The sequence below is a fragment of the Lupinus angustifolius genome, chromosome LG06 (genome assembly GCF_001865875.1).
Source record: "Lupinus angustifolius cultivar Tanjil chromosome LG06, LupAngTanjil_v1.0, whole genome shotgun sequence".
In the NCBI taxonomy this organism is placed as follows: domain Eukaryota; kingdom Viridiplantae; phylum Streptophyta; class Magnoliopsida; order Fabales; family Fabaceae; genus Lupinus; species Lupinus angustifolius.
This window is the reverse complement of record NC_032014.1, coordinates 32,864,524-32,884,224: the sequence shown is the minus strand read 5'-3', so window position 1 is coordinate 32,884,224 and position 19,701 is coordinate 32,864,524. Positions and strand designations below refer to the sequence as shown.

At 33.4% G+C, this 19,701-nt stretch overlaps 3 protein-coding genes across 4 annotated transcripts; 1 reads left to right on the top strand and 2 right to left on the bottom strand.

The window, feature by feature from the left end:
- Nucleotides 682-2,882, top strand: LOC109351394 (nifU-like protein 2, chloroplastic). The gene is made up of 4 exons (XM_019592888.1): nucleotides 682-768; nucleotides 849-960; nucleotides 1,331-1,641; nucleotides 2,460-2,882. The coding sequence occupies exons 1-4, from the start codon at nucleotides 682-684 to the stop codon at nucleotides 2,646-2,648; spliced, it is 699 nt and encodes a 232-aa protein (XP_019448433.1). The 3' UTR covers nucleotides 2,649-2,882.
- On the bottom strand, nucleotides 2,608-12,086 carry LOC109351391 (coatomer subunit beta-1-like). 2 transcript variants are annotated; one of them, XM_019592887.1, is made up of 5 exons: nucleotides 9,945-12,086; nucleotides 8,812-9,324; nucleotides 7,600-7,685; nucleotides 7,037-7,255; nucleotides 2,608-2,619 (listed from the first exon to the last, which is right to left on the bottom strand). In XM_019592887.1, the coding sequence occupies exons 1-4, from the start codon at nucleotides 11,994-11,996 to the stop codon at nucleotides 7,051-7,053; spliced, it is 2,856 nt and encodes a 951-aa protein (XP_019448432.1). In that variant the 5' UTR covers nucleotides 11,997-12,086; the 3' UTR covers nucleotides 2,608-2,619; nucleotides 7,037-7,050. The 2 variants fall into 2 exon arrangements, with proteins under 2 accessions (XP_019448432.1, XP_019448431.1); XM_019592886.1 differs by lacking the exon at nucleotides 2,608-2,619 and having other exon boundaries at nucleotides 6,768-7,255.
- LOC109351395 (NHP2-like protein 1) lies at nucleotides 4,595-5,984 on the bottom strand. The gene is made up of 5 exons (XM_019592889.1): nucleotides 5,889-5,984; nucleotides 5,682-5,802; nucleotides 5,488-5,591; nucleotides 5,029-5,160; nucleotides 4,595-4,902 (listed from the first exon to the last, which is right to left on the bottom strand). The coding sequence occupies exons 1-5, from the start codon at nucleotides 5,889-5,891 to the stop codon at nucleotides 4,876-4,878; spliced, it is 387 nt and encodes a 128-aa protein (XP_019448434.1). The 5' UTR covers nucleotides 5,892-5,984; the 3' UTR covers nucleotides 4,595-4,875.

Genomic DNA, 19,701 nt, shown 5'->3' with positions numbered 1-19,701 from the left:
ATCCCAACTTCTTTTATTTCTTTTTTATACAAGTTTTAACCAACATCTACTAGGTGCATAATTAATATTAGGACACCATTTATGTTACTAGAATCATGAGTTATTTATTTAAGGGATTATAAAATAAGTGGTTTAATATCATGATAATCCATCTAGAAATTGATAATGGAACCCTAATTGTTAACGTGAGGAAATGACAAGAGTGAATAAGCAACGTGGATAGAACATGATATGAAAGAAAGATGAAAAACATGGATATTAATTATGTGGAAATGAGTGGATCTGATTATGCAAAAGTGGATCTAATTGAAAAAACTTACTAGGGTTTTGAGGCTTTCCATCGAGCCATTTGGAAAAGGTGAAATGAACCTTCTCACGATTGATGGATTGAGATTTGTGAGGTTCCTTGAGACAATTCCTAACCAAATTAGCACATATGTTTGAATATGTTATGTATGTCATTCCTGCTGCTCTCCAAAACGGCACCGCTCCACTTGAACCCATTCCAACAATGATTTTGATGATTTTTATGATTTTGAAGATTTTCATGATTTCTCAGCCACATATATACTCTCATTCCACATTGGGCTCCAAACCTAGGCCCAATGGAAATAAACAAAAGCCCAACAACCCAAATCTTATTATTATTATTATTATTATTATTATTATTGTGAAGAAGCAATGGAAGGTGTGAGTGTGATGCTCAACTGCATGTTCCATCAACTACAACCTCCTTCATCTTCATCTTCATCTTCATCTTCCAAAATGGTATTCAATTCAACTTTTCATTTTACGATGCATAATCCAATTCTACAATCATTATTATTAATTTCAATAATGAATTGCAGGGTATAAGTTATTTTGGTAGCGACGTTGATTTGGGGATTATGATGAGTAGAAGAAGAAGAAGAAGAAGAAGAAGAACTAATAATCTCCTGCTCCACACTCCTCTCCACTTTGGTTAGTTACTTATTCAAATTTGTGAACGTTGTCTACAATTATTGTTGTTATGTTAAAGTTTCATCTCAAAACCAATTGACAATGAGAGGAGTATATTTAAATCATTCCCGAGACAATGCAATGAGGTAGGCGATGTGAGACTTACTTTCCAACATGCCCCTCCACAATTAGAGATCAAATCCAAAATATCTGGAAATGCTTATATCTTTCATTTCTTTGCTCCCTATATGTCACTATCATTTCCATTTTCATTTTCATCCCTATATAACAACCTATTTTAACATTTATATAAATACTAATGCTTTCTTCATTTTCACTTTTATTTTTCCTTGTTTTTGAACAATATATTGTCTCCATTATGCTTGTACAGTAGTGAAGGCTGTTGCTACTCCAAATCCAGCTCTGGAATTGCCGTTAACTGCAGAGAACATAGAAACTGTTTTGGACGAAGTTCGACCATATCTCATTGCAGATGGTGGAAATGTTGCATTACATGAAATTGATGGCAATGTTGTGCGCTTGAAGCTACAGGGTGCATGTGGCTCCTGTCCTAGTTCTGTTACCACAATGAAAATGGGCATTGAGCGTCGATTGATGGAAAAGTTCCCTCAAATTGTCGCTGTGGAACCAATATCGGATCAAGAAACTGGTCTCGACCTAAATGAAGAAAATATAGAGAAGGTTAGTTCTATTTAACATTACCCTTATGCTTGCTATGAGTAGTATATTTCACTCCTTATTCTACTGACAAAAATTGTACAGTATTTTCCCTTTTGCTCAATTCGCAATGGCAACAAACATACAACTATTATGTAACTTTATTGCCGTGTTTGATGGAGATCATTTGTCAAAAGTTAACCATTTTGGAAGAACTTACACATTATTGGCATAAAACTGGAACTGGAATGATTAGTTATATAAATTCAGTAAAAAATCACTCACATGAAGACCCTCAATGCAAAAAGTAATAAGTTCCTTGTAAATAGAAAGTAAGCCTTTCCTTTATTCATGGACAAAGACAACCCCTTTTGTATGTACACCGTTTACTTGATGAGATGGGATTTGAGATTGAGTGATAGCTTTTATTGTTGGAGTTTTACTCAATATCAAGTCCCTGCATTTCTCCATTTCGTTGCATTTATAGGATTATGGATACTTAGACTTGTCTAATACCAAAGTAATCTTATTTTTCTTTAAGTTGGTTTTCTTGACAATATACTATATCTGCCTGTAAATAGCATTCTTATTATTTATGAATGGCAAGAATTCGAACAAAAATGAACTCTCTCCAGGTCTTGTTTTAGTGCACTTGGTACTTCTTTGAAAACGAAAACAAAACTATATCAAGACTAGCTTCATTCTCAGCTAGTTGAATTACAATTTCCATTGCGGATTAAATGACATATTCCATTATTGTCTTCATGAATACATGTTTGTATAAATTTCTGTAATCTTAGTATAAAATGTTTCTAGAGCTTAATATTTACTAACTGCTTCAGGTTCTAGAGGAAATAAGGCCATACCTTGTTGGGGCTGCTGAAGGATCTCTTGAATTGGTAGGCATTGATGAGCCAATAGTGAAGGTCCGAATCACAGGTCCAGCTGCTAGTGTCATTACTGTACGCGTTGCGGTTACTCAAAAATTGCGAGAGAAGATGCCTTCCATAGCAGCAGTTCAACTTTTATGATATTTTGGTTTCAAACAGAATAAAAGGATCACATTGTTGTATTTTTTGTTCAAACACTACTGCAAGTAGTATACATGTAACTACAGGATGACATTCTCTCTTATCTAAAATCAATTTTGAAATGGTTTTACACAGTGGGAAAGAGCTTCTGCAATTGCAGTCAAACTATTATTCAGTTGTTTCTTGTAATATACATGATATGTTTATAGTGGTTCCCTGCTTTATTTACACTGACTAAATTCAAGGCAATTCAGAGATATTTTGGATCTTGAATTTAAATGCCAAAAATCAAACATGTGGTTGAATAATACCTAAGGTTTTCAAGGTTCCTAGGATAGGACTACATTCTATGTATTATCAATTCTAATTGGTTAAAAAAAAAAAATTTAAGTTAAAACTGTAATTATTAAATATTTTTCTGGTCAATTATAGTTCTTGACACATGGAGTGACATAAAAATGTGGTACATCAGATCTGGTCTCTCATGGGACCTATTATTTGTCTTGTCATGCCATGTGATTTCATTCCTCTCCAATTAAAAAGAAGCAAAACTCTTAAATGTGGATAGCCAAACCATCAAAATTTAAAATAACATTATGTGAGGCACAAAATTATAAAGATGCAGAAAAAATAGCTCCACTCAAAGCAGAACTCACTATATTCAATATTTATTAATTGCTGTTTCAATCTGGTCCCCTGTTAGCACCCAAAGTTAAATGCCACTTGTTTGAAGATGGTCATTGACATGCTTCAATTGGAGGCCATGGTTAATCAATCCTGAATTGCTAGCACCAAATCATAGAGTCTTGAAAAAACAAGACCAAGATTCAAGCAAAAAGTTTGATAGGAGATAATCAATCACACAATAATTGAATTGATTTAGATACTTAACAAATTCATTGAGAAAAAAGATTGGCTCACGTCCAAATTCTTGACACATAACTCTCTCCAAAAGTATTTCCCTTATATTAGTTATATTACATATTTGAATCTAAGTATATCCTTCTGGAGTACTAATTGACCCTCATTTATTAAAAATTAGAATACCCCATTTTAAGTGATATATTGTTAGGCATTATACTTGGAAGCTCGTCCCGTGTAAGTACAATCTGTAAATGCAGCTTTGCCCATTTATACCATGCAGAATATGGTTCTTGGTAAATCTGAATAGACTTTATTTCAGGTGCAACAAATGATGATCGTTGGAAGGTTCAGTTACACATCAAAAAAAAAATCCCTATCAAAGGGGATACTTTTAATAGTATAAAAAAAATAGAAATATACGTTTACACAACTTTAACGAAATTAGGAAGGGAAAATTTTAGTAGCTAAAACAAACGTTGTATGAAGACATTGAATTGTATTAGGATAAATCACTACCCTTTATATCTGGTATAACACGGCATAGGAATGGAACATTGCTTCAAGATTTTCATCTCTATACACATTAAGGCTAAGCTACTGAAGATGAGTAAAGATAAATGAGACACGGCATCACGTATAGGTACTTTAAGTTTACAACGTAGGAAGCACAAGAATTGATTTTGAAAGGACAGTTACTTTAACACTTTCATCAGCCTAATTAAACACAAACAATTTTGTGCTGTATTAAAGAATTGTATGATTTATATGCATGTTTTCATTTGATATATATTTTCTATTATTTTCTTTGTAATTGTATTCAGAATCACATTCTTCCCACTATTATCACTCCGGAACAAATCCTATCCACTTGTACCACTCTTCCAATTTGTTTACAAAAACAAACCAAAACAAATCATAAAAGAAACCCATAAACCATATATGTCAATTGCCAAAGGGTAAGATTATTGACTCTTTCATTTGGCTAATGAAAAACATCCATTTATGCTGTATGCAAGTGTTCTGCAAGCATGCGTTATTATGCTAGATTTTTGGTAATTTGGTCAAAAACTAAATCTAATTCATTCATCACAACTAAAAGTAATATTAAAAATCAGGTAATGAATTTTTTTCTAATAACACAACATAAATCAGATAAGGAGCAATTCATAGTACTAATTCAAAAACACCACTCACAGTAGTTTAGAAAGTAACAATCACAATCTTTTGCAGTAGAGACAAATACTAACTTAGGTTACATATAAAGCATCTTTCCCTATCGAATACAACTACTCGACCAGTCAAAGCCTCATAAGGAGCATTAAGCACGACTCAAGAAGCCCATCATACCGAATATCAACTTTTTTTAGATTAACAGCTTCTCAATTGCATCCTGCATTAGTTAACAAAGAAAGACTTAGAATGCATGTATAACCAACATAACTTCATAAAACCTCGGTTAGAACTTAGCAACAGCAAACAAAATATTTAGGTAAAACACATTGCGAAGGGTGGCTACCTTGAGTTGCTGTATCTGGGATTTCAATTGACTACCCTCATTGCTTGTCACGGAACATGAAATCACTGGCCGGGAGACACCACATGCTCGTCCAAGAGCTTGCTTTGAAGGGACAAATACATAGGGAACATTCTGAAAAATTCACAAGTACACAATTACTTGGTTAATAGGTTGTGCCATTGCCAATAGATAAAAGTTCCTAACACGTGATTGAAATGACATAAGATTGAGTGGTTAAGAAAGAACCTAGAAGATAGATACAGGAAACATTGAAAAACAAAATAATTTCCTATCTAAGTCCAGGCAAGGTTTCATGTAGTGAAATAACATCTACAAGACTGGTTACAATTTACCACAATCTTATGATATGTAAGGTGGTGATTACCATTAACCATAGTTCATATATTCTATTAATAATTGGGGTAAGAGAGATACAAGTATAATAATTGGAAATAAAACCTTATCCTCAGCAAGAAGAGGAAGGTGAAGGAGAATCTCAAGAGGCTCAGTATCAGCAGCCATTACAATGAACTCAGAATGACCTCTGTTCAGAGTCTTCGTTGCTGAAACATACAAGAACAAATTAAACACAACTCATAGAAATAGAAATAGAAATAGAAATAGAAGAAGAAATAGAAATAGAAGAAATGAACCTTCATTAGCACCCTTTTTGAGTTGTTTATAGTTAGCAGCTTGTTGAACAAGATCAAGAATGGTGATTGTGAGTTGTGAATCAGCCAAAGGGTATGCTTTTGGATTCACTGCATCTCCAGTCTGAAATTCAAACATCAAACCATCATATCATAACAACAACAACAACAACAATAACAATAACAACAACTAGTAACAGAAGATCTTACCATTTTCTTATTCAACGAAAAAGAGTTGTAGGTGGAAGAAGAAGGAGAAGGAGGCTAGGGTTTTAAAAGATTACGGATTTAGGTTTCATAAATAGGCGTGGGTATGCCACCAATAAGCCCAGCCCGCCTAACTCTTACAAATGAATTTGGATTTGAATACTAATAGATAGATACAAACTAATTTATCATTTCATATAAATTATATTTTAAGTTATCTAATTTATCAATATACAGTTTAATGGATGAATTGTGATTTTTATTAGAACTAAAAATATTATTGAATAAAATTATTATCTCAATAAAATATTTTTTTAAATTTCTTTAAAGCACTTTTAAAATAAATTAAAAAACATTTTTAAAAAAAAATTAATATTCCACAGACAGATTCTATATATATAAAGTTTTTAATAAATACCTATAAAACAAAAAAATTAAACCTTACATTAAGGTATTTAATGGGTTGGACAATATTGGAGTCCCTACTTTGAAAGAGATGTTCCTCTAACTGCCATTATGAGTGAAAAATGAACTATGTTGGTATTCTCTTCTTCCTATTAGATTACTTTTTTTTTAAAATTAAATTGTAAAATTTATACATAATCATTATATCATTTACTATTCATTTAGATTATTTTTTGAAGAGTCAATAATGAATAAAAGTACAAAACAAAGAAAAATAAACAAAATACAATGTTTTCAAGTTTGATAGGTTAATTTATTTATTTTAGTTTATAATGTGACATACTATAATCTCTACAGAAAAATGAATTTAATTATAAGAAAAATGAAATAAAAAACAAATGTAGATGAAAAGCTTGTATATCGAAGTTATCAATGACGACGGGGTGGTATTCATATAATTATTACTACAAAAGACACAAATATAAATGTAAATGGTTATCATATTATCAATATATGGTGTCCATCCCCATGTGTAGAAACATGAAAAGATATAGCAAAAAAAGATCTTTCTCAAGTAATATAGAATCCAAGGAAAGAATACAAACAAAAAATGGAACTCCAAAAGGGTAAAAATTAACACTAAAGAGTAGGCTTCCACCAAAAGCCACAAGAATTTGAAGCATGAATAGCCAAGGTTTAGATGCCACCAGAAACTACACAGAGTTGACATAGACATAGACATAGACATACAGTCAGAGAATCAAGCCGCGCCCTTCTGTTTCAATGTGATCTTGTCCCCGAGACTGAGAGCGATTCCTTGAGTTTTACTTCTTATTCTGATGTAACCAGACAACTTACCATCTGCTTGCTTCTCTATGCTCACATTGACAAGAGCATCTTCTCCAAATACACTCTTAGCATATAGATTTGCAGCTAGGAAACCACATTCCCCGTCCAATGCCGATCTGAATGAACACCAGCACAAACAAAATCCAGTTAATCATAAGGCGTTAGTCCCCATAAATGCAAAGCAGTGAGTTGCATGAAATGATAAAATATCAATGAATCCCATGATTAGAGTGGTGTATACTAGTAATTGTCAGAATATCTCATCCGAAGACCGAAATACCAAAAATACAATAACCAAGATTTTCTGAATTGATAAAACAATGTTAAGAATCAGATTCATAAAATATAGAAGACGTGAGCATATAAGAAATAATGCATCATATTGGGTGTGTTGCAGGGAATCTTTCATGGTGTAAAATTAGTGTCAACAATAGAAGTTAGCAGAGTTAAAAAAACTTACGGTGGAGTGAGGCACTTCATATTGGTGGACTTGATGATGTGGGTCAGAAAATCTCGCTCATCTTGAATTACAGTATTCACAGCAACCTTCAAAACAGAATTTATGTTAATAAAGTAGAGTCACATACATCATCAGTTATTGCAGAAGTACAGTGCATGAGTACACCTATCTCCATCACATGGGAGCTTACATCATTATTTCCAATGCAGTTATGCCAAATTTGATATCATACCTGTCTTATAACTGTATCTGACAGAGAAACTTGTATGAAATATAAAAACATGTATGATATAGGTGCATGAAGCATCTTCCACAATATACCGCATTTTTTCATATCTGCATATCACATTTTCATATACGATACCTGTGCTGTAGCTATTTAAATATGGGTGATTACGCAGACAGCAGGCATCATAGGATATATATATATAATAGCTGATGTATTAACTAAGAAACTAATAGAAGATTTAGTATATGGTGTTTCACTCAAATGAAATGCAAAACTAGCAAGATGCACTTCCCAATTTGGAAATGTAGTATAGTAGGAGCAGCAACACATAACTTGCCCCATTTGTTATCACTTCTCAAGCTAATTCATATCGTTTGGGGATTTGATTGAAAGGTCAAGCACTTACCCAGGACAATAAGATAATGAGCACGTTTCATTTTTGGAACAATGATAGGATGGGGGATCAAACCTAGAAACTCATGTGAACTACCCAAATCATTCCCACTAGCCCACTCCTAGAGGTTTAATCAATCAGGACGTTTACCTATCAAGTGTCACCTTACTATTAAAGTAGCAAACCAGCATACAAACATTGATATCAAAGTTCAACATGAATAGAATAATACGGATGATAACCAGGTAAAGCGTTGATATAGCAACTTCAATGCCAACATAGCATTATCTCAACCATCAAGATATCATGATCAATGCATATAGCCATATATATCACATATCATAACATAAGGATGTCAAAAATATGAAACCTTAAATCTATTTTAAGAGCAAATACTAATAGCAAGCAACAACACCACAGGCTCATTAGAAAAGAGTGACGCTAAAGTATTCTGAAGTACCGACAAGCTTTTAACCCTCACAATTTGTTAAAATAAAGGATGGGATGTTATAGGCAACATAAGGTAGACCAAAATTTTTATCTTTTGGTTAAAAATATACCGACTGGGAAAATGAGGAGAGAGATATACCTTGTTTTCCCACTCAAACTCGGCCCACATAGTTCTGAAGGCTACATCAGCACAAGATGCAGGAGAGATGTAGTCCATGATGTCGATATGAATATCATTCAGAACAATTACTGTTCTCTCAAGGACATTTGAGGATGTCTCGTACACTATGTTTCCAAATATAACCCCTGTCTCAGTTGAAGAAACCTTAATGTTAGCCTTTATTTGTTTGCTCGATTCTGGAGCAAGGGTGTAGTTTTGTGGACGCTCAACAAGTTTGAGATCACCCATGGTTGCTAACTCCAAACACAAGTTCTGAAGAGTCTCCTTGGTTCGGTTGATGACAGTAACATCGAGAACAATATCATAGTGATGCACTGTTACATATGCTTCAGCATAAACAGGATCACTGAAACCAGTGAGCTGGAGAATGCGATTGAGCTTATTTGCGTCATCAGAATCCTTTGTAAACTCTCCAGTAGCACGTTTGAGATCGTCTTGAACCTCATCTTCCAGCTCAAGCTGGCTCATACCCTGAAGAATTGAGAAGATAAGCATATTCACATATGTATGTAACATTTGAAGAAGAAAAATACAAACAGATCTAGTTTAATGAGCACAAAACAAATGATGCTACAAAATCCATTGAAACATAAGTTCATTGACAGGAATCATACGGACCTGAGCTGCACAAGAGTCAATTTAATATAATGACTTCAAACAAAGGATAAAATATCATGTCTTCCAGCAAGGTATAAAATATCATGGCTTGTTATCCATATAAGTTCAACCATTAGTAATTAGTAATGATGAAGGCATACAAAATGAAAATCTCAAGGAAAAAAATCACACAGTACAATACCACAAGAGCAAGTGTATTGGGCATATAAGAAATGATGCTACAAAATTCATCAAATGACAAGTCCATTAACAGGAATCATACGAACCTGAGTAACACGAGTCAGTTTACTAATTATGACTTTAAGCAATGCAAAAAATGTAATACTTGATATATCAGTACAATGCATCAAAACTTAAATCACTAGTCATGACGAAGGCATGCAAAACAAAAATCTCAAGGAATACGATCAAACAGTAATGCAGCTATATACTTCTTACAAAGAAAGCAAATAGATACTGCCATCATATCATACCTTCCTGCTCTTCAGATGGTAGAAATCGATAAGATCATCAGGCTGTGCATTAGATACTTGGGCCTTTGCTTTAATCTCCTCTGTCTCACGGCGCTGCTTATCTGCAAGCATTTTCACAAAGCTCTGTCTGCAAGACTCCAGCCATATCTTCCGTATCTCATCACCAGTATTGCACAGCAATCTAATGCAAAGAGTAATCCTATCATGAGAATCATTATCAATAGGATGCGGAAGCACTGAAGATTGACCCAGCTGCAAAATCGAGACCATGATCAACAATGCCTGCGCATTTGCTTTGTTAACTTCGGCTTTCGAAGTCTGAACCTCTTCCAACCTCAACACAAGTTTCGTCAATGTACACGAGACAACTGCTGCAAGAAAGAAGTCGCCGGACAGAATCAATGACCTCAAATTCCCAACGGAAGACAGCGACCCCTGTACAAGGGTAGGTGGTGACATTGCAGTTTCCAGTGCGGCACTCTGAGTGGCATAGGTCCCATCTGCAAGAACTGCAGGCCTCCTGGACGACACAGTGGTTGAGATAACCTGCTGTGGAGCACTTTTTGATGCATCATGGCCCTCCCCTTCCTCGGAAGCAGTATAAAACGGGAGGTCACCAAGGCACTGCTTAATCGATGCGATTCCACTCTCAACCTCTGAGAGTGACAAACAATACTCGCCAATGATCCACAGTGCGCACGAACAAACCCTGGCAGACCTGATCTGGTAGAAAGTATCCAGGAGCCTAGTAATAATCGAAATGCGCAACTTTGGGTTGGTCTGAATGATCTCCCTAACGAAAACAACCACATCCAAAGCGGAAGCCACATTACTATCTCCCAAGAAATCCATCAACAAATGCACCACCGTGCTGGCCACCTCAGGGAACTTGATCGCGCATGAATGAATCGCCTGCACCAGCATCTGCCTATACTCCCCGTTCTTCTCATGCTCCCCACTCTGCGTCTTCACAACCTCCTTCTTGAGCATCATAACAACCTCATCGATATTCCTCGGAGTAATCAACTCCAATGCGATATCAATAGTCTTCCTCCTAATATCAAGATTCGGGCTAGACAACGCCCTGAGCACATCCATAACCATCTCAACCATAATCTCCCTATTCGAACTCTTCAATTCATTAAGCCTATCCAACACAATCAACTTCACATTGTAATCACTCTGTGACAACAATAACTGACAGTAAGTACTTGCCGCAGCCCTAATGGCTGTTGGCGCAGAAGACAGCGACACAAGAGTACTAGCACATTCATAAATAACAGCAGTTGAATTAGCATTGAGCAATGATATAATAATCTTAATATACTTCCCTTTCTCACCCTTGTTACTTCTACAAACTTTGCGAATCAATTCCAACACCACCATCTGAAGCTGTTCTCCCCAATCAATTATCTTGTCAATGTTGGTAAAAAGATAACTAATAGCGCGATCCTGCGAACATGAGAACAGCATCAAGAAAGCATTGCGCTTACTGGAAGGATCCTGCTCAGTTGAGATAAACTTATCAACGATCTCCGGCGCGGAATCAAGCAATTGCTCTCCCTGAGGGAGTTTATAGACAGACATAATTGCAAGGACTGCATTGCGCCTGACGAAAGGGTGACGGTGTTCGAGATTGGACAAAATTGAAGGAATGAGTGGCTCAACGATCTCTGATTGGTTTAAACGGCATAGGAATCGGAGAGTAACACCACGAATATACTCGTTAGGGTGTTGAAGATTGTTACGAAGATTCTGACAGATAAGAATCATTTCAGGGAGAACCTTGCCACGAGAATCAGTTTTATCAATGATCTCAAGGTAGAGAAGGAGAAGCTTCTGGATAGTGTGATCCTCAGAAGGAAGGACATAACGGATAATTGTGATGAAGAGTTGTGGAATGGTTTCACCGTTGAGGAGAAGCATGATTGCTTTCTTCAATGCATCGATTTTGGCAGCGACGTCGTTTCCTTCCAAAGATTCTTTGATTTCGTTGGCGAGTGCGGGGGTACCTTTGTCGAAGTGGACAATGAGAGTGCATGATTTCTCCATTGTTGTTTGTTTCAGTGATTGATTGATTCAGATCTTATCACACAAAATGGAATCAAGATGAAGAAGCAGATTCAGATCTGTGTCAACTAAACAGGAAACGATTTGAGATTCTTTTGGGCCATCTTCAGCCCACTTTTATTGCTTCCTCCATTCTCTCTACTACTCACTTGGACTAAAATTAAGGATGATATCGGTTACCCAAACTCAGAATACCCATAATGAGTCGGGTTTAGGTCCGTGTTTTTAAACCTGTAGGTACTTCGGATATATATATCAAAACAACATAACTGTAATATTATGTTAATCATTATTGTCTTTTTATATTGTTAATTCATAATTGTAATATCATATTAAGTCATAAATATAATTCTTAATATTGTTAAACAATGATGTTATATTGTCAATGAGTGTGATACCATTTTATGTTGTTAATTCATATGTGCAATATAATGTTATATTTGATATACAGTTCTTACTAAATCAATTTTTCATCACATCATAATGTTGAAGTAATGACTTTACTTTTTATGTTTGTTTGAGTAAAATGAGTTATTTTTAATAGACAATTTAAATTATGTTTAAAACTTTAATTATATTTTGTAATTTTTCTCTTGTTAATTGATTAAATAACATATAAGATTGTAGGAAACAAACACACAATTACATAAATTTCTCACAATTATTTTTAATATTTTTGAACTTGTACGTACCCACATATCCATTGGGTATGTACAAAAAGATACACGGGTAGCAGACCCAACAGGTATTAACACAAGTCTAGGGCGAGTTTGGATCAAAAAAATAAAGTAACGGGATGGGTCTAGGTAATGCACTACTCAGACTCATCCAAACTCATTACCATCTTTAATTAAAATGTGTATTTACTCTTTTTTGTATAAAGTATTAAAGTTAATTTCTCGTCATATAGGTTATGGGTACTATTGGATATTTGAACATAATCCATGTGACTCGCTCCCCATACTGACAAGACATGAAAAACATGTCAATATGTCCTAAATGTATGTTCATCATGTCCTATTCGCTTGATAACATTTCAAACAGGCAAAATGGGCGGCTCACAGACATTATTTGATAAAGTTTAAACATGGAATATGCATATGTATTTGGTCAAATGTGAGAGTATTGTTATATTTGTTATTTATGCATTTGTATATCAAATATAAGAAGATATTATCATGTTCTTATTATGTATACGCATATTTTTTTTGTATATTATTATATATATTCATATGTCAATTATCTTGTCAATGTTGGTAAAAAGATAACTAATAGCGCGATCCTGCGAACATGAGAACAGCATCAAGAAAGCATTGCGCTTACTGGAAGGATCCTGCTCAGTTGAGATAAACTTATCAACGATCTCCGGCGCGGAATCAAGCAATTGCTCTCCCTGAGGGAGTTTATAGACAGACATAATTGCAAGGACTGCATTGCGCCTGACGAAAGGGTGACGGTGTTCGAGATTGGACAAAATTGAAGGAATGAGTGGCTCAACGATCTCTGATTGGTTTAAACGGCATAGGAATCGGAGAGTAACACCACGAATATACTCGTTAGGGTGTTGAAGATTGTTACGAAGATTCTGACAGATAAGAATCATTTCAGGGAGAACCTTGCCACGAGAATCAGTTTTATCAATGATCTCAAGGTAGAGAAGGAGAAGCTTCTGGATAGTGTGATCCTCAGAAGGAAGGACATAACGGATAATTGTGATGAAGAGTTGTGGAATGGTTTCACCGTTGAGGAGAAGCATGATTGCTTTCTTCAATGCATCGATTTTGGCAGCGACGTCGTTTCCTTCCAAAGATTCTTTGATTTCGTTGGCGAGTGCGGGGGTACCTTTGTCGAAGTGGACAATGAGAGTGCATGATTTCTCCATTGTTGTTTGTTTCAGTGATTGATTGATTCAGATCTTATCACACAAAATGGAATCAAGATGAAGAAGCAGATTCAGATCTGTGTCAACTAAACAGGAAACGATTTGAGATTCTTTTGGGCCATCTTCAGCCCACTTTTATTGCTTCCTCCATTCTCTCTACTACTCACTTGGACTAAAATTAAGGATGATATCGGTTACCCAAACTCAGAATACCCATAATGAGTCGGGTTTAGGTCCGTGTTTTTAAACCTGTAGGTACTTCGGATATATATATCAAAACAACATAACTGTAATATTATGTTAATCATTATTGTCTTTTTATATTGTTAATTCATAATTGTAATATCATATTAAGTCATAAATATAATTCTTAATATTGTTAAACAATGATGTTATATTGTCAATGAGTGTGATACCATTTTATGTTGTTAATTCATATGTGCAATATAATGTTATATTTGATATACAGTTCTTACTAAATCAATTTTTCATCACATCATAATGTTGAAGTAATGACTTTACTTTTTATGTTTGTTTGAGTAAAATGAGTTATTTTTAATAGACAATTTAAATTATGTTTAAAACTTTAATTATATTTTGTAATTTTTCTCTTGTTAATTGATTAAATAACATATAAGATTGTAGGAAACAAACACACAATTACATAAATTTCTCACAATTATTTTTAATATTTTTGAACTTGTACGTACCCACATATCCATTGGGTATGTACAAAAAGATACACGGGTAGCAGACCCAACAGGTATTAACACAAGTCTAGGGCGAGTTTGGATCAAAAAAATAAAGTAACGGGATGGGTCTAGGTAATGCACTACTCAGACTCATCCAAACTCATTACCATCTTTAATTAAAATGTGTATTTACTCTTTTTTGTATAAAGTATTAAAGTTAATTTCTCGTCATATAGGTTATGGGTACTATTGGATATTTGAACATAATCCATGTGACTCGCTCCCCATACTGACAAGACATGAAAAACATGTCAATATGTCCTAAATGTATGTTCATCATGTCCTATTCGCTTGATAACATTTCAAACAGGCAAAATGGGCGGCTCACAGACATTATTTGATAAAGTTTAAACATGGAATATGCATATGTATTTGGTCAAATGTGAGAGTATTGTTATATTTGTTATTTATGCATTTGTATATCAAATATAAGAAGATATTATCATGTTCTTATTATGTATATGCATTTTTATTTTGTATATTATTATATATATTCATATGTATTATTATTTTTGTACTTTGTATGTAAATTATACATTATGCATATTTTATATTATATATATGCATTTATGTTTTGTAAATATTGTTCCTTTGTATAATTTTATATTATGAAAAATATTTGCAAATGTTTATGTTGTATGAAGTATATATAAATTTATATGTTTGTATATGTATTTTTTAGTTTTATTTAGGGTGACTCGTAAGTCTACTATGCACATTGTTTCAGGTCATAAAATTGTTTCCAAAATGATATATATTGTATGATTATTATATAATCGAGTTTGAGGCGAGTTCGAGGTAGAGTATCACTTATACCAAATCTGAACCTGAAAATTAAACTTGGGTAAAACTCAAACCTGAATCTAGTCACAACGAGTTTTCCCTGTTAAATTTGAGTTGGGTTTGGACAAGTACCCACGATTTCGAATTTTATTGCTATAACTAATTTTGATATATCTAGAAATCTAATGAGACCTTACACACTAAGCAACACTTTGATGATATCAAACATACAATTTAGATTCAAGTGTAATGTGAAATTTTTGAAAAATACTCAATTCTTGAAACCAATGTCGGGAGTGAAAATTTAAGAAATATTGCTCATCCTAACTCATATCCACGACCTCCTCCACAAAAAGTTTAATACTATATAAGAATGAAGAACCTATAAATATACTAAATGTAATAGTTATTTCATTATATTAAATGTAGTATTTATTTCATTATATTGTTCATTCATAAATATATTAGTATTTTATTGAAAGTGTGTAGAATCAATATCAACATATATTAATTATAATTGATGACATAAAAGAGGGCTATTTTATATGGATTAAGAGTGAACATTAGTCGGGTCGAGTCGGATAAGACTTGAACTCAAACGAGATCTTATACCCGATTAAATATAATGTATAATCATTTTAGATAAGTTTTAGTATTACTTATGAATATGTAATTTGACATATAAAATGATATATGTATATATTTTTTAATTTGTATATATGATAAAAAATTAGAGAATCAATGATACTTTCGATCAAATAGATATCATTACTATGCACACAATTGAATAGAGACTCATACAAACATGATAAGTAGTGACCATGAGCTAGGTTAAGCTATGTTCGTCCCTACCTGGTCCTAAATTTTGTTTATGTCTAATTTTTAGCACGAAACCGATGCTAGAACTAATGAGACTGATCATATTCACGTCCGCTCAAGATTAGACCATACCGCATGAGCAGGTAAGGTGAGGTCCTAAAATTTAAGATTGACATATATCCAAAACCTATATGATATTCCGATTATTGAGTATGCCCTTGTTTTAGTCAAAGAGTATGGTGCTATGGGTGATATTGGCGGAATGGATGATAAGGCTGAGGTGGGTGATGAGGGATACTTAGAATAAAGAAGGTGACAATTTTTAAACAATTTCACTAATGAATTGTAATATATTATTGAATTGCAATATGATCAAAGGAGCAGCGACAATAGCATAAGTTTTTACAAACTTGTGATAAAATCTGGCTAGGCCCAAGAATCCCCGAAGGACTGTGAGTGAATGGGGTGTCGCCCATGACAAAACTGCCTGAACTTTGTCCGGATCTTGTTGAACACCTTCGACTGAAATTATATGCCCCAAATAGGTAATCGAATCAACACCAAAAACACACTTTGACAATTTTTCATAAAACTTGTTGGAAGATAATTGGTTCAACACAACATCTAGGTAATGAAGATGATCTTGTAAGTTGGCACTGTAAATCAGAATCATAAAAAATTACTATGATAAACTACTACATGTGAGGGCGAAGCAGATCATCCATAGCAGCCTAAAAAGTAGATGGAGCATTAGTGAGGCAAAACGACATAATCAAAAATAATGTCCATCAAATGTACGAAAAATTGTTTTATATGTATCTGGTGGGTTGACCCGAATTTGGTAGTACATATAGCTTAAATTAATTTTGGAAAAATTGTGGCGTCGCCTAATTCATATAGCAATTCATCGATCATTGGGATAGGAAAATGATTAGAAATAGTGATAGAATCCAATGTCTGATTATTGACATAAAAACGCCAAGTTCCATCCTTTTTGTGCACTAGCAAGACTGGTGAAGAAAATGGACTAGTGCTAGGAGCAACAATCCCTATCTATAGCATATCCTTCAACATGAGAGTCATGATTTCTTTTTGGGTATGAGGGTATCAGTATGGTTTTATGTTTACTATGGTAGAATTAGGAAGTAGAGGTATATAATGATTATGAGGTCTATTTGTTGGTAGTTCAATTGGGGTTTTAAAGATGGAATCAAATTTATTTAGCAGTGTTTGAATATAAGGTTGTGTATGTTGAGTAGGATTAGAGGAATATGGTGAGATAATGGGGATAGCATGAAAGGTAGTAATGTTGTCTGGATGCAAAAGTCTAGTAATTTGATGGATGGTAGAATGTAGGGAGCAATGAGTGGATTCGCTAGTGAGGGTGATAATCTTATATTCAACAGTAAATTGTATAGAAGGTATTGAAAATTTTGAAATAATATATCTCCATGCCAATCAATTCCAAGAACAATGTCAACACCTCTTATTGGCAGCAAGTAGAAGGGAATGGTAAATTGTTGTTATTGTAATGTGATTGGAGTATTGTCACAAAACTCTGTGCAGAAAAATTGTGCATCATTGCCCACCACAATGGGAAACGAGATTGTTTGAGAAATGAGTAGATTTAAATGTTTAGCAGTGTGTAGTTATAGAATATTGTGGGAACTACCGGTATCAACACTCGATGCAGAAAATATAGATACAACTTATAATTGACAAGTAATCTAGACCATACATTTGATCAAATGTTACAACTAGGGAAGTTTAAAACAATTTACTAACTAAGAGATGTTTACAAGAGTTACACAATGCTTAAAATAATTAAATTACTCTACTATGAAATCATTGAATGAGTTTGATTTTACCATGGTTGGGCCTTAAGACAATGGATACTCTATCATGTGATTAATGATAATTAAGTAATAGAACATGCATAAATTCTTTATTCCAAAATTATCCTTTATATTTGCATTCATGCCAAATGATTTTGCTACTTTATTGGATACCTTTTCTATTAACAACTAACAAGTTATCCGTGCATTTATATGGGACGATATTTTTTGTCGCATGATTAAGAATACATATTACATGTGCATTTATGATTAAGAATATGTATGTTGCTCGTACATTCGCATGGTTAAAACCATATATGTTACCAGTGCATTCATATTGTTAAAAATTATTAATTATATATAAAATCATACAGTCAAACAATACGATTTAACTGTTTAAACCGGATAAACTTAATATGGGTCAACTACTGGTTTAACATCTTGCTCGACTTTCTCAACATTGTTTTTTACACATACATAACATGATATAGTTAGTAATATCCTATTAATCAAATAATCATCAATAAATTTATAATTTCATTATTATTTGATTCTAAAATAAGATTAGTATAAAAATAAATATTATTTAACTCTAAAATAGCTACAAACAATATGTTATGATTCATATTATTATTTTAATATTGCTATAGTAACATTATATTTTAATATTGTATAGGTAATCATATTCATTTTATTTTTAAATAAATCACATGTCATGATGGCTTAAGAGATTGACACATGTCATGATGGCTTGAGATATTGACACATGTCATGATGGAGTTCTTGAGAGATTGACACATGTCATGAGGACCTTTAGGTTTGATGAGAGGTTGACACATGTCATGAGGGCTTGAAATATTAACACATGTCATGAGGGAGTTTTTTTTATTACATATGTAATAGATACATAGATAATACCAAAGTGGCATTAATTGGTTACTTATATTTTATCAAGTTTTTACACAATTTAATGGTTTTTTAAAATAACTTTAAATGTCAAAACTATCATTGTTTTTTTTTCATGGATTGTGTCGGCAATTTTTCATATGCGCTTTATGAATTTAATTTTGGATTCTTCAATCCAATTGACTCGGCCATTGAGGAGTCACTGTTTTGACACAAGCCTGAGAGGTTTTCAATTCTATGTAAAAAAAATACAGATTAGAGAGATGAACCATTGATATCCAAAATGAATGAGAAACAAGTGTGATTGGTACATGGCTTTTACCATATTAGAGAAATATTTATATCTTATCAATGCAATATTTATATATATATATATTGAAAATTTAATAATAATTGAAAGTTTATGGTGGATAATAGACTCTCAAGTGTATAAAATTCTTATATTAGTAGGTGTAGAATGTTGAATACTATCAAATATCAATCCATTATTCTCTATTCATATATAAATTTCTTTAAAAAGTGTAACTATTAATACACAAGTACTGTATAATATTCTCATCTTATAATAAATAATTAAACTATGAATACACAAATTATGTTGCCGATTATAATAAAATAAAAAGTTAATCAGAATTAGTAAATGATTCAGCCACAAAGTCGTATTCGTACAACTACCTAACCCCCTAAGTCTTAATTAATTAATAAATAAA